General features: G+C 52.6%; 1 protein-coding gene across 1 annotated transcript; it reads right to left on the bottom strand.

Annotated features, from left to right (window-relative positions):
* Positions 1-233: 233 nt before the first annotated feature.
* KRT78 (keratin 78) lies at positions 234-8,555 on the bottom strand. Its single transcript, XM_055395700.2, has 9 exons — positions 8,143-8,555; positions 7,563-7,777; positions 6,463-6,523; positions 5,696-5,791; positions 4,461-4,625; positions 3,992-4,117; positions 1,492-1,712; positions 1,207-1,241; positions 234-1,125 (listed from the first exon to the last, which is right to left on the bottom strand). The coding sequence occupies exons 1-9, from the start codon at positions 8,506-8,508 to the stop codon at positions 740-742; spliced, it is 1,671 nt and encodes a 556-aa protein (XP_055251675.2). The 5' UTR covers positions 8,509-8,555; the 3' UTR covers positions 234-739.
* Between the last annotated feature and the right edge of the window lie 6,657 nt (positions 8,556-15,212).

Genomic DNA, 15,212 nt, shown 5'->3' with positions numbered 1-15,212 from the left:
GACTTAGTGATTAAACCACGCTCTGTCCCTGGAAACCAAGGGCTCCAAGAAGGAAGGTCTGGCTCTCATGAATGGGAGGGGTTATACCAGAGACAGAAGGGGTAAGACAGACACATTAGGAGGATATGACAGGTCTGATCTTACTTACCAGAGTAACCCTAGTCCTGGCACTCAAAAAAACCTATGGGAGGGAAGGAGTGGGGAGGCGGGAGGGAGAAAGAGAGGAAGACCCATTGCAGGGAGAACTGGGTGCTGCTTTATTTCACAGAAAATAAATGGACAGAAATACAGAAATGGTGGCCCAGAGGCAGGTGAAGAGGGCAAAGGTGTGGCCGTTGGTTCCCCAGCCCTCAGGTTCTGGTCAGTGGGCCTCGAGCCCCCCGGGATGGAGATGCAATCTGGCCAAGCCCAGTCAGGAGTTTCCCCAGCTCGGTCAAAGGCTGCAGAGTGAGGGGAGGACGAGGCTGGCTGGTGGCTAAGGCTGAACACTGTGCTCCTTGGTTGGGGCCGGCAGCAGGCAAGTAAGATGCAAATTAGTACGCAGAGCAAGGCTAGACCGGACGAGCATTCAGAGCAGCAAGCAGGCAGGACCCGCTGACTCTTGCAGAGTCCCCCATGGCCGGCTCAGCCTGTGGGCAGTGGACGCAGAGTCGGCAGCACAGGGGTGGGGATGATGAGGATGAGAGGAGACCTAAGAGGGCTCAGGAAAGCAGGGGCGAGGAGGTGGCTCCTGGGTCACTCAGTACGTGACAGACGTTTTCAGACTTGACTCAACCGTCTTCTTCAGGATAGTGTGGCTGGCGGAGCTGGAGGAAGAGCCGGACACAGAGCTAGAGCCCACAACGGGGCCCTGCCCAGAGCCCAGGATGATGCTGGAGCCTCCCTTCACGACGCTGGAGCCTCCCTTCACGACGCTGGAGCCTCCCTTCACGACGCTGGAGCCTCCCTTCACGACGCTGGAGCCTCCCTTCACGACGCTGGAGCCTCCCTTCACGACACTGGAGCCTCCCTTCACGATGCTGGAGCAACTAGACCCAAAGCTGCCTTTCCCGCCTCCAAGTCCACAAGTGCCTGCCAGGCCACCATCTGTTCCTCCAGACACGACGGTGCTGCCTCCCCCAACAGCTGCCAAGAAAGGGACCAGGGTCACAGCAGAGTCCTCGATTCCCTGTGGGAACCCCTCTCCCGAAGTCCCCTGATACTCACAGAAAGTGACCTGGCTGGCGCATTCCCCAGACATCCTGGGGGAGAAAAGACAAGAGGAAGAAACATTAAGAAAGGCTGCAGAGAATGTGTCCCAGGGTGCTTTTCAGCCTCTTGGAGCAGCACCCTCTGAGCAGATAAAATCCCCCAATTTTAAACCCCTCCCAGCAGAATGGGTGGCCCTCAGCAGTTCAGAGTGTGGAGAAATCGCTCAGGATCCTGTGTTGGCCTGGCATCCCCCACCCCCACCTCTCTCACACATCCCCAGGGCCCTGACCGGCCCCTCACCTGCACTCTTCGCCCTCCAGCAGTCGGCGGTAGGTGGCAATCTCCACATCCAGGGACAGCTTTGCACTCATCAGCTCCTGGTAGTCACGTAGCAGCCGCGCGATGTCCTGCTTGGTGGCTCTCAGGGCGGCCTCCAGCTCGGCCAGCTTGGTCTGAGCATCCTTGAGAGCCAGTTCCCCACGCTGCTCAGCATCAGCAATGGCGACCTGCAGGCTGGCATTCTAGTGAAGCATGGAGATAAGGGAGAAAGTGACTGTCAGCACGGTACAGGCCCCCAAAGTACCTACCATAACTTAAAAGCTGAGATGGACCATAATTGCATGAGCCCAGAATTATTCTTGGCCACGCCCAGCTCTTCTCATTCTAAAAGGAAGTGTCCCCTCTTCTGCTTCTTTAAGTCCTAGAATGGGTTAAGTAGTGTCCTCAAAAACGTCACGTCCACCAAGAACTTCAGAACATGACCTTATTTGGAAAGATACGGTCTTTGCAGATGTAATGAGTTAAGGATCTCAAGATGCTATCATACTGTATTTAGGTGAGCCCTAAATCCAGTGAGCGATGTCCAAGAAAAAGATGAGGGGATTCAGCCGCTGAAATAGATGGAGGCAGAGACGAGAGTGAGGCAGCGCCAGACAGGGAATTCCTAGAGCCACCAGACACCAAGAAGGATTCCCCCTCTCCTTCAGAGGGCACAGCTGCTGACTCCCGAGTTCAGACTTCCAGCCTCTGGACCAGACGGAACAGTTTTCTGTTCTTTCAAACCATCAAGTTTGTGATACTTTGTCACAGCAGCCACTGGAAATGAATCCATCTCCTTTGCCACTTTCCCCAGTGATTTTCCCGTATTTCTTCCCCTGGCCCTCACCCTCAGCACCGCCCCTCAAACAGTCTCTCTCTCCCAGGGTACTTGCAGCTCCTCCTGTCCTGGGTGGGTCATTGTCCATGTGTTTTTAGAACCGCCCCATTTCAAATACTTGGTCCCGATGTTGTCAGAGTCTATCAAACTATGGGCCTCAATTTGAAAAACACTTTATCTGTGTTCACCTCTCCAATCAGATAGAAAACTCCTAGAGAAAAGACTGCATCCCTGTCTAATCAGCCATCTGGCTGTTTTACCCCATATATGGGTCAGGAAGGAAGGCATTCCCTAAAGGCTCTCATTATTCATTGTCCACAAAGCACCCCATGGATGGGGACACTGTCTCCGTTCTCCTGATGAAGTAACCAAGCCCTGGAAAGGAGGTGAGAGGTGAAGCTGGGACCCTAACCCAGGACATCTGAAGCCCAGTCCACTCCTCTTACTTTCGTCTCCATTCATCAGGCTTGTGCATGAAAATGAGGAGTAACAGGGGGTGGGTCCCCAAGAGGGATTCTCCCAGGAAAGACTCCTTGCTGTACGGGAGAACTGTAGTTCCCAGACGTGAGCACATAGTGACTCTCTCCTAAGCCCTCGCCACTGGGCTCAGACTCCATGCGCTTCGTTTACATGGGTGAGCTTTGTTGAGAAAGCAGGTTTCTGGGCTCCACCCTTAGAGACTCTGATTCCCTGTTGCCAGTGGGAGGCCCAGGAATCTGTATCTTATCAGACACCCCAGAGAATCCTCAAGCTTCCAAAGCAAAAAGTCCAAAATTATGGGCCAACAAAGTGGCAGGAAATTGAGTAATAGGACCTGGTCACCTTCACCTCAGGTCCTGCCTTTCACTTCAAAGGAGAGCAGGTCAAGACGTCTGGAGACTGAGTATGGCCTTTGAATGATTTGTACGCCAAGAACTTCCTCCAAGATCTGTGCCCTGCTCACACAGGCACGGGCCACACACAACTTGGGAATCAGGCTGAAGTGCTTGAGGAAACCCTCTGACTCTGTGGTCTCAGCTCTCAACCCTCTCTTGGTCCCAAAAGAGCGATTCTATGGGCTTGGGGAAAGTAAGGGCAAAGACACTTGAAAACTTCAGAATCTGTAATCCTCACACCTGGAAGCGAGGTCTCCAGGAGCAGGAAACCACCTCCCTGCCCTTGCCCTCGTTTCCGTCCACCTCTCCCCGCTCCTCCCACCCACAGCATCCCCTGACCCTAAGGGGGCCTCGGCACCCCACCATCCTGCCCATGTCCCCCGCTCCCTGAGATCCTGGTTCTCTCCCTCCCCAAGAGGGGACCAGGAAATTCAGTGCACGACCTTAGAGTCCTTGCTGGGCTTGAGGAGTAAGCGTCAAAAGAAGAGATTAGAAAAGAGATGAATTAGCCCTCTCCCCTAGGAGCCGAAAGCACCAAGTGCACGTGCGCATGGAGTGCAGGGAGAAGGCTGGGCCGGGGCTGGCAGTGTGGAGCCTGTGCAGCTAGAACCCCCGGAGGAGAGCTGAACGCCTCTGACGTGGGGCTCAGAGTGCCCTTGACACCAGATTATACAAAGCTCCGAAGAGTTATCAAAGTTTCCCACCACCCCCGCAGTGAGCCCTGCACAAAGGTGGTAAGACAGAGGGCTTGGGGACTCGGGACCCCTACCTGATTCTTGACGTTCTCAATCTGACTCTGCAGCTTCTTAATTGTCTGCTGCAGCTGAGTGATCTGGACTTTGGTCTCCTTCATGCTGTTCCCATGAAGCTGGGCACGTGCCTGAAGCTCCCGGTACTGAGGGGGAACAGAGGTGACGCCATCAGTGGGGAGAACCCCACCTTTGACCTTTGACCATGGCCCCGGCTCTCTGCCTCCTCACATCCTCATCCGGAATGCAGGTGGAACGCTGAGACCAGGACGTGGTGGGATGAGGTTGTGGAACTCCAGGCTCGTCTCCCATGGTTTCCCTGCATTGCCTCCCTCCCGGAGAAGGGGAACATAGTACCTACCCAGCCCTGGTGCTCCAGACATGTTACCAGAACTGCCCCAACCACACTGAGGTGGACAACCACCCCGGGGGGCAGGCAGGGAGACCCAGTCTTTTTCAGCTCAGTGCTAACCCCCCCAGCCCCGGCACCTTGGTCTGGTACAGCTGCTCGGCTTCAGCTTTGCTGGTCCGGGTGATCTCCTCATACCGGGCTCGGACCTCGGCGATGAGGTCTCTGAAGTCCAGGCAGCGGTTGTTGTCCATGGACAACACCACAGACATGTCACTAGCCTGGGTCTGCAGCTGGCCCAGCTCCTGCGGGGAGGACTGACTCAGTGTCCCATGGCTTCCCAGCTCCCCTTCCCCTTGGAGCCCTGGGAAAGTGGGCAGAGTGCCTGACTTCCTGCCCCCTTCCTTCAGAGGCAGCCCTCATTCATGCCGGCTGGCACTGAGCATGCCCTGTCCTCTTATCTGCAAGTGAGGGCAGTCCAAGGACTCCTGGACGTTAAAGGAACATGTCCTCAGGGTCCCAAATCACCTGGCCCACATCACTCCCTGACCTCCTATCACATGCCCTCCCTCTTCCTCCTTGCATTTCCTCAAAGACCAGTAGGCTCCTGGCTCCCTCTGCCTGGAATCCCTCGCACCATCCCCCACCACGTGGCTAACTTCCTCACCTCTGTCAGATCTTTGCTCCAATTTCATCTTCTAAATAAGGCCATCTGACCGCTCTATTTGAAACTGCCACCTGCCCTACCCCTCCATGTTCCCAATCCTCCTCTCCCTGTTCGGGTTTTTCTTTTTCCTTGGCATTTATCACTTTCTAATAGCATGCTATGTAATTGACTTATTTACCAGGTCTACTGCTTATTGTGTTTATTATCTCCTGCTGCTGCTGCTGCTAAGTCGCTTCAGTCGTGTCCGACTCTGTCCAACCCCATAGACGGCAGCCCACCAGGCTCCCCCGTCCCTGGGATTCTCCAGGCAAGAACACTGGAGTGGGTTGCCATTTCCTTCTCCAGTGCATGAAAGTGAAAAGTGAAAGTGAAGTTGCTCAGTCATGTCTGACTCTTAGCGACCCCCTGGGCTGCAGCCCACCAGGCTTCTCTGTCCATGGGATTTTCCAGGCAAGAGTACTCCTAGCCTCGTGATTTTTGTCTGGTTATTCACAGGTGTATTCTCAATACCTAGCAAATCACCTGGTACATTCTCAGTAATTGTTTGTCAAAGGACTGAATGACCAGTGTCTAAGTCACCCTAACCAGGCTTCACCTCCTGGCCACTCCCACTAGGCTGTGGCCACAGGGAGCCTGCCTGTGCTGTCCCCCTCCCTCATCCCACCAGCCCTAGGCAGACCATCGCTGCTGCCCCTGGAGAATCCTCACTTCTTCATAGAGATGCTTCAGGAAGCAAATGTACTCTTTCAGATCCTCCACCTTGCTTTCTATCTCCATCTTGCTCAGGAGAACCCCGTCTGCATCCTGGGGACAGAAAGACAAAAACCATGTACCCGCACTCCCTTTTTGGGGGTCCCACTCTGATCCAGGAGTTCTGTTGACACACTGCCCAGCACACACACCCCCACGCCCTCTCCAGCTCCCATTCCTTCCTCTTTCAGCCCCGCCTTCCCTGCCCTTTCTTTGTTTGACATTGACCCACACCGCCTTCAGGAAGCCTTCCCTGATTCATCCCAACAAGTTCGGCTTCTTCCACTCCCTCCCCACCCTCTCCCACAGTGACTCCCAGAGCTCATCCCATAGTCCCTCAATCAGATCTTGTCCAAGGGTCCCTGTATCTCTGTGTATGTTCCATTTCCCCACAGGGTCCCTGTAGACATGTGACAGCATGTCACGCGTGAGAATCCCCCGACACATACACACACAGCTCTCACAGCCCAGATTCTGTGCACAATGAATGGCTCAGGATTCAGGTAGAGGGGTTTCCCTGGTGGTCCAGTGGCTAAGACTCCATACTCCCAAAGCAGGGGGCTGGGGTTCAATCCCCGAAGAGGGAACTAGATTCCATGTGCTGCAACTAAGAGTTTGCCTGCCACAACTAAATATCCCACATGCCACAGTTAAGACCCAGTGCAGCTTAATAAATAAATTAAAAAAAAAAAAAAGATTCAGATAGAGCAGTTGAACCCACTCACCTTTTTGAGGACCACAAAGTCATTCTCTAGCGTGGCACGCCTGTGGGCCTCGTGCTCATACCTGCCAAGAAAGCACAGAAAGACACTGCCTAGGGTGCTGGCATCAGAGCCCCGGACTCTCTCCAAGCACAGTCTCCAAGAGGTCACTTTGCTTTAGATGCTCCAAAGCAGGACCCACCACCAGCCTGCACCTCTATTCTTCAGGAAGCTTTGTCATGTCCTATGTCCCTCTTCACTCCCTCAGTCCAGGTCCACTCTGACATTGGGTCACTTAGCTTCACGTCTGGAAAGCACTTTCAAACACTTCTCACTTACCACTCACAATCATCATCTGAAGCAGGCATTTTGGATTTTATCAGAGAGATTATAAGATGTGCCCAGGTTATAGATAATTAGGTGGTCCATGCAGATCTAAAACCCAGGTCTCCTGGCCCCAGTCTTTCTACGACCCTCCACCTGGGCCCTGGAGCCAACCTCCCAATGGCTCTGGAACACGAGAAAGGCATTATCGCAGTCTACAGATATGGAAACTGAAGCTGGGAAAGGTGAGATTCTTTGCTCAAGGCCACACAGCTATTCCTTGCTCACAGTCACCAAACCTGAGGCTTCTGTGGCTTCAGGGCTCTCCACATACCACCAGGCGACCTTGTGGGGAACCCAGAACTGCAGCCAGCCATGAATCATGCCACAGACCCAGGGATGGTCCCACTAGGTGAATTTCCTTCTGCCTCTGAGACCAGAGAATATCTGAGTCACTTTAGCCCACAGCCTGCTCAACAGGAATTTCTCAAGCAAAAAACCCACAGAAACATTCTTTAAATAAGCCCTTCCCCACCTTGACCAGAAACGTGGCCCTCATAGTCAGGGCCTGCTAGAAATGAGGCTCTCCAGTCCTGGGTATCAGGGGTTGGGGGGCCTCTTACCTGCAGCAGATGGGGCCCCCTGAGAATCAGAGAGAGTGGGGATGCAGAAGGGCTAGAGGGGAGGGAGGCCTGTCCTGTGACTCCAGGAGCTCAGAGGAGAGAAACTTCCAGCAGACAGCCTGATTCAAGCCCTCCCAGCTGCCACCAGGCCCCATGGGGATGCTGTGGTTCACATACTTAGTTTTATACTCCTCCTCCTGGCCCTGGCAGGACTTCAGCTCAGCGTCCAGAGACTCTCGCTCCCTCTGCAGCTGCTCCAGCTGTGTCCTGAGCTGGACCAGATAGGCCTCGAAGAAAGACTCCAGGCCCTGGGGTCTGTCACCCAACCCCTGCTGCTGCAGCAAGTGCCACTTGGTTTCCAGGACCTTGTTCTGCTGCTCCAGGAACCGCACCTGCCGCACAAGCAGAGAGTTCCTGAGGCTCCTGCCAGACTCCCTGCCTGCGCACAGCCTCCGGGACAACTCTCTAGCCTGAGCAAACCTCTAGCCGGCCTGGAGCCTTTGAGGCCTTTGATAAATATTTGCCCACACAGTCAATGAATTATAATAACATTTCTATAAAGGGAATTTCAAAGCACCAATTAAACATAGGCTTGACATAACCAGAGAGACTCCAGTTAGACCACAAGAGGGACTTCCTTGCTGTAAAAGTGATTAGAAAAGGAGTAGGAGGCTAGACTGCCCCATTCCCAAGTCCATTGAAAACAGTTCCTTGGAGGCAGGCACAGAGACAGGGGATTAGCTGAGTGGACCCTCACCTTGTCAATGAAAGAAGCAAACTGGTTGTTGAGGATTCTGATCTGTTGGGTCTCCTGAGTCCGAACCACCTGGAACTGGGGGTCAATCTCAATCTTCGGTGGGGTCAGAAGACTCTGGTTGATGGTCACTTGCTGGATGCCTCCTGGAGGGCACAGGGAAAGCCCAGGCCAACCACTCCCCTCCCCAAGCTGCACCCCTAGCCTTCCCCATGAACCCCAGGTCCTTCCACGAGAGCCTCCTCGGCATCCCCCAAAGGAACTGAGGCTCCTGCTGCTGAAGCCAGCCCTGCCTCGGCCCACCGATTGGGCAGAACAGGCTGAGCGAGCGCTGAAGCCCCTCTGGGCCCGGCAGGGAGAGAGAGACATGGCAGTGACTGAAGGTTTCAGGGCTGCAGAGGATCGTCAAGAGCAAGTTCCTGCCCTGAGGCCCGGCACGAGACTTTTATCCCCTCCCCATGCCTGGGCTGGGCCTTGGAGAGCAAGATGCTCTTGGCCTGACTATGTCTGTCACTGGCTCCAGTTGACCTCTTCTGACACGCCTGGGAATAGATGCCCGGCACGTGCAGAGCCCAAGGAAGAGACCGAGAGCCTGCCCTCTGAGCTCCCAGGCTACAGGAAGCGTGGGCACATTCTGAAGACCAGGAAGCAGCCAGAGACTGGGACTTCAGTGCTGGGGGCTGGGGAGAGAGGGCCCTGAGCAAAGTCACTGAGGGTCATTCAAGGAAGGCTTCCTGGAGGAGGTGATGGGTACGAAGGGAGGCACATTCAAGGGGAGAAGAAGGTGGAGGGGGTTCAAATGGAGCACTTGAGTGCCCTGCAGACGCTGGACGGGGGAGCACAGCTTCTCAAAGGAGCTCCCGCACAGTAGAGTAGGAGAAGGAAGGCATTTTGCAGCACAGGAGAAGCCAGGAGGTTAACAGAGGTGTTACTGTCATCACTGGCTCAAACACACTGCAAGATTTGGAAATGAAACAGAAAAACAGGGTATCCAAATCCCTCCTCTTGCCCAACCCAGCAATCATCCACAAAGCACCACCCCACTCAAACCAGGCCTCTCCACCTGGGATGGCGGCAGATAAAGCATTCCTAAGCCCAGCCTGTGTCCCTTCCACAAACACACAGCACCAGGCCCATCAACCTGGGTCTCGCACTGCATTTGTCAAGTGGCTTCCAGGCTCTAAAATAAAATGTACATTTAGAAACACCCTTCCCCTGGGGACTGGGAACAAACATAGGAGCTTTGGGGCAGCCGTAGGATAGAGTGGATCCCTGCCCTGAGAGTTTGCTAACTGGAGGAGCCCCAGGGTTCATCACTCAGCGATTCTCCCACCCAGTGGAGGACCCAGACAGCATTCAGCTCCCTCCCCTGTCGCCCTCCCACTGCGGGCTGGAAAGGCTGGCAGCTCTGATTTTCAGAAACTTCCAAAATGTCTACTTTCCATGAAGGGAGGGCTATTTCTTCCTCTTCCTCCCCCCATTTCTTAGAGCCTGATGCACCTGGGGTATTGGGGTCTTTGATAATGCAACTCAAAGCCAGTACAGAGACTCACAGAATAACCAACACACAAGAGATATGGTATGAGGAAGTCAGTCTTAGCAATGCAAACAATCCCGTATGCACGCCACCCCCGGGACCAGACAACGGGTGAGCGTGTCTCCCCTCCCTCTAGAGGATTAAAAGTTCCTTCCTCCTTCCCCTGTAACCCCATCCAGCAGACAACCCGGAAGGAAACCGAATGACAGATGACCTCAAGGGGAGGAAGAGGCCAGGCCTCCTCAGCAGAAAACAAAGGAAATCAAAGGACTGAGGACTCAGGTGAGAAAGAGAAGAGAAGGAAAACAATCCAAGAAGCGATTCAGGTACACCGAGAAGAGAGGAGGCAGTGCGGGCAGACTTGGAGTCTAGAAAGAGAATCTGGGAAATGGATTGAATCCCATTGAGGACCCACCTCCAAACCCTACCCTCTGGGGGCCACTCCACAGAGGCACATTCCTCCCACAAACATTCTTGAGAAAGATCTCTGCGGGCTGGATTCAACCACTCCCTCCCCACCAGTACTGAGGGTGAAGGGCAGAGGTCACACTTGAAACTTCCCCATATTTGTAACGTTTCAGAGGATTAGAAGGGCTTCTCCCTCCAGTGGCTCAGCACTCCAGAATCCACCTGCAATGCAGGAACCGCAGGAGATGAGGGTTGGATCCTTCGCTGGGAAAACCCCCTGGAAGAGGGCATGGCAACCGACTTCTGTATACTTGCCTGGAAAATCCCCTGGACAGAGGGGCCTGGCCTGCTACAGTCCATGGGGTCGCAAAGAGTCGGACACGACTGAAGCGACTGAGCATGTGACACAGTGTTAGAGCCAGAGAGCTTCGAGGTCCTCTGGTCCAACGGCCTTGTTTTCCACTTAAGGACTCTGAGGCCCCATAGGGTTTAGGGTAGGTGCAGAGACTGTGCAACCTTGAGTAATCTAAGGGATTGCACCAGATGACCTCTAAGCCTACTTTGACCCATCACTCTGGTTTGAGCGACTTGCTCAAGGCCACCCATGCAGCTGATAGGGTTGGAGCCTGAGCCCCCACCCAGCTCAGACCACTGCCCCAGGAACAGCCCATAAACAGACCTTTGATCGTGACTCCACATGTCTGCCTTGCCCACCCCTCCATCCAGCTCAGGGTCTGGCTTACACTAGGCATTCAAAGTACTTGTCTAAGAGATGAATTCTTACCCATGACAGTTATACCTAGGGACCTTCTTGAATCCCCTTAAATTCTCAAACACTACTGTAACATGTTTTCCTCCATAAAAAAAAATCATGCCATGATGGAGAGAATGACAAAATGATCTGGAGATTTGAATACTAGGCCCCTTAGAAGCTAAGTGGTACACAATTCACTAATGTCCAGCTCTTTGCGACCCCATGGATTGCAGCCTGCCAGACTCCTCTGTCCATGACGATTCTGCAGGCAAGAATCCTGGAGTGGCTTGCCATGCCCTCCTCCAGGGCATCTGCCCAATGTAGGGACTGAACCTGTGAGTCTTATGTCTAATCTGCATTGGCAGATGGGTTCTTTACCACTAGCACCACCTGGGGAGCCCAAGTTTACACACAAAGGTAAACAAAGGGGTCCCACTTCCGGGGCAGTAAAATGCAAACAGCTCAAATCGTGGGCTTAACGTTAAACCCAGTGTGTGAGGGTTCCAGGGGGTTTCACCCATTGGGTTAAATCTCCTGCTCCAAGTCAACCAGCCTCAACCACACCTCAAGCCCTACAATCCCTGCCTACCCCAGTCCTGCCTTCGAGGATACCCCGCCAGGGCAGCTACTTGTCTTAACCACTCCCCAGCGGCCCCTTTTCTTACTGCTCCACCCCGAGTTCTCCTCTGGCTGCAGCTACAACTCCTCAACCTCCTTCCCTCTAATTGCACTCAAGCCTGTTCTGCTTGTGCAGTGGATGCTTTTACCCAATAGCCATTTATTCACATTGAACTTATTTTTTAAATCTTGGCTGCACTGGATCCTTGTTGCAGCACAAGGGTTTCTCATCGCAGTGCTTGGGCTTCTCTAGTTATGGCCCGCAGGGTAGTTGCCCTGAGACTTGTGGGATCTTTGTTCCCTGACCAGGGATTGAACCTGCAACCCCTGCTTTGGAAAGCAGATTCCTAACCACTGGACCACCAAGGAAGTCCCCACATTTACTTATTGACTCGACAAATTAGGATTAAGCACCTCCTGTGTGTCAGGACCTATGCTGAGAGTTAAGAATTTAGCAGAGAAAAAGGCCCGGCCCCCGCACTAAGAAAACTTAGAGTCCAGTAGTGAAAGAGACATTGAACAGGCAATTAAACATGTATTTAATTGCAGTTATGATAAGGAGAGAAAAGTACAGGGCACGAAAGAGTCCTAGCCTAGTTTATCCCCTAATTTTTTCTCGAACATGCCAGGAACACCCCTGCCTCAGAGCCTTTGCCCTTGCTATTCCCTCTTTCTAGAATGCGCCTTCGCAGAATCCTGCATAGCTACAAGTCACCATCTCTGGCTGCCCCAAACCAAAACTGAAACACCAAGTTGTACTTACACTTCTTACCCCCTTCCCAACTCTGTCTCTTTCCACTCAACACTTGGCACTTTCTAACGTGCCGTGTATTTCACTTACTCATTTTGTTTGTTGACCTTCCTGCTCTAGAATATCATTTCCACGAGCGCGAGGATTTGGTCTCTTTGCTGACTTCTATATCCTCCCTACTTAGAGCCGCCTAATACAGTAGGTCTCAGTAAACACTTGTTAAATAAATGACTCCCCATTCAATTTCATCTTGTTGATCTTCTTCATCTTTCAACCTCTGGGTATCCTTGTAACTCTCAATTCTGTTCTCCAAAGCACCTCACCCCCTGACAAGGTTGGAAGCAAGCAAATGTAGTCATGTGTGTGTGTGTGTGCGCGCGTGTGTGTGTGCGCGTGTGCGCATGTGTGTGCGCATGTGTGTGTGGTGTGTGTGTGCACAAGTGTGGTGTACATGTGTGTGGTGTGTGTGGTGTGTGTGTGCGTGCATGTGTGTGTGTGTGCGCGCGTGTGTGTGGTGTGTGTGTGTGGTGTGTGTGCGTGTGTGTGCATGTGTGTGGTATGTGTGGAGTGTGTGTGTGCAGGCGTGTGTATGTGTGCGTGTATGTGTGGTGTGTGTGCGTGTGTGTGTGCATGTGTGGGTTGTGTGTGTGTGCACAAGTGTGTGTGTGTGGGTGTGTGTGTGTGTGTGTGTTATTGAGCTCCTGCTGTGGGCTGAGCACTGAGCTAAATGATACTGGAGACATAAGATGGATAAGGCCCCATTCCCATTTGAAAAGAATATACAGTTATATAGTGTCATGGAGAATACACAGAAGAATGCAGAATGGGGAGGAAAATCTGAGAGAGACTGCCCTGGGGTGCAAGTAGACATGTTGTTATGATAGTGAGGAGTGAGGGACGCTTTGTCTTGAAGGAAAACAAGGACAGAGCCTTGTGGCATGCCCCTAGAAACCCTCCCTCTGCCATTTTACATCCTCTCAGTGTATGTCTTTTGGGGGAAGTACAGGGCACGAAAGAGACCCAACCTAGTTTATGCCCTAATTTTTTCACAAACATGCCAGGAACACCCCCGCCTCAGAGCCTTTGCACTTGATGTTCCCTCCTTCTAGCATGCTCCTTCACACATCCCCATATAGCTACAAGTCAGCTGTAGCTCTACGCTCAGCTGTTTGGGAATCTACCCAGCTTTATCTAAGCTATTACATATAGCAACCATGTGATCCTAACAACCCAACCCTGCTGCTGCTGCTGCTGCTGCTAAGTCGCTTCAGTCGTGTCCGACTCTGTGCAACCCCATAGACGTCAGCCCACCAGGCTCCCCCATCCCTGGGATTCTCCAGGCAAGAACACTGGAGTGGGTTGCCATTTCCTTCTCCAATGCGTGAAAGTGAAAAGTGAAATTGAAGTTGCTCGGTCGTGTCCGACTCTTAGCGACCCCATGGACTGCAGCCCACCAGGTTCCTCCATCCATGGGATTTTCCAGGCAAGAGCACTGGAGTGGGGTGCCATTGCCTTCTCCGAACAACCCAACCCTATGAAGTAGGTATTAGGATTACCACCACCTTACAAAGGGAGGCACAGAGAGAAAAAATAAATTTCCCAAGGCCGCACAGCTAGTAGGAATGGACCCAAGATTTGAACAAAGATAGATAGACTCCACGGCTTCCCCAGTGGCTCAGCAGTAAAGAATCTGCCTGCAATATACAGGAGATGCAGGAGACTCCAATTCGATCCCTGGGTCAGGAAAATGCCTTGGAGGAAGCAATGGCAACCCATTCCAGTTTTCTTGCCTGGACAATCCATGGACAGAGGAACCTGGTAGGCTACACTCCATAGAGTTGCAGAGTCAGATATGACCGAAGTGACTGAGCACGCACGCACATAGATGGACTCCAGAGTTTTTGCCGTTAACCTCACTGCGCTCCTCTAGGAGACCTAGGAATGTCCATGGTGAAGGACACCTCAACCAGAGAGGTAGAACGACTTGCCCAAGATCACGCAGCAGATCCAAAAGTGAAACTCATTCCTCCACATTCATCCCTGATCAACATTAATTAAACACTAGCTGGTGCCAGACACTATGCCAGCCCAAGTTAAACAAAATTTAATGAAAGTTCTTGCCTTCAAGGTGTTTGTAGTCTGGAAGGGGAGTAGGGAAGAAGTGGGGAATATATTTTGCAGACCAGTAAAAGTCCCTTGCATTGCAAGGAGATCCAACCAGTCCATCCTAAAGGAGATCAGTCCTGGGTGTTCACTGGAAGGACTGATTCTGAAGCTGAAACTCCAATACTTTGGCCATGTGATGCAAAGAGCTGACTCATTTGAAAAGACCCTGATGCTGGGAAAGATTGAGGGCAGGAGGAGAAGGGGATGACAGAGGATGAGATAGTTGGATGGCATCACCGACTCAACGGACATGAGTTTGGGTAGGCTCCAGGAGTTGGTGATGGACAGGGAGCCCTGGCGTGCTGCAGTCCATGGGGTCGCAAAGAATCGGACATGACTGAGTGACTGAATTGAACTGAAAATCCAATAAAGTGTTGGAGGTGCCACTATAGATGCAGGTACAATTCTTGTGGTTCTGGCATCTTCTTGAAAAAGCAGGTGTGCTTATTTTGGGCACATCCCCAAAGAACAGAAGTCATCGCCTGGGGTCAAGGTGAGGCATGGCTCCCCACACCCATTTGGGTCTTCCTGGCTTTCAAAAGTCAACAATGGGGTTGGTTCCTGTCCCACCCTATTTGAGGGGAACTGGACCAGAAAGGTTCAAATGTCTTGGGCCTGCCTTTAGTCAGTCTCCCTTTCCCGACAACAGACAGCCCATGACTTCCTCAATCTAGGCACCATGGACCCCTGCCTCAGCTCAGCCTTTGCAACTGAGAATACAAATTCTAACCGAGAATCTCCCAAGTCTCCCAAACATCAGGCACTCACATTCAACCTCCAACATCATGCCATTGTGTAATGCCAGACATACTGGTATATCCTTAATATATTATTAAAAG

This window comes from Moschus berezovskii, chromosome 6, assembly GCF_049115385.1.
Source record: "Moschus berezovskii isolate FMDL1 chromosome 6, NW_MosBer_1.0, whole genome shotgun sequence".
Classification (NCBI taxonomy): domain Eukaryota; kingdom Metazoa; phylum Chordata; class Mammalia; order Artiodactyla; family Moschidae; genus Moschus; species Moschus berezovskii.
The sequence above is the reverse complement of the archived record's forward strand: the minus strand, read 5'-3'. Positions and strand labels throughout refer to the sequence as shown.

Bases quoted from the DNA above. Each gene is read 5' to 3' on its own strand.
- KRT78 (XM_055395700.2), bottom strand. From the start codon at position 8,508: ATGTCTCTCTCTCCCTGCCGGGCCCAGAGGGGCTTCAGCGCTCGCTCA. The intron at 6,524-7,562 runs GTATGTGAACCA...CTTTCTTGGCAG, and splicing joins GAGGAGGAGTATAAAACTAA to GTATGAGCACGAGGCCCACA. The intron at 5,792-6,462 runs GTGAGTGGGTTC...TTCTGTCCCCAG, and splicing joins ACTTTGTGGTCCTCAAAAAG to GATGCAGACGGGGTTCTCCT.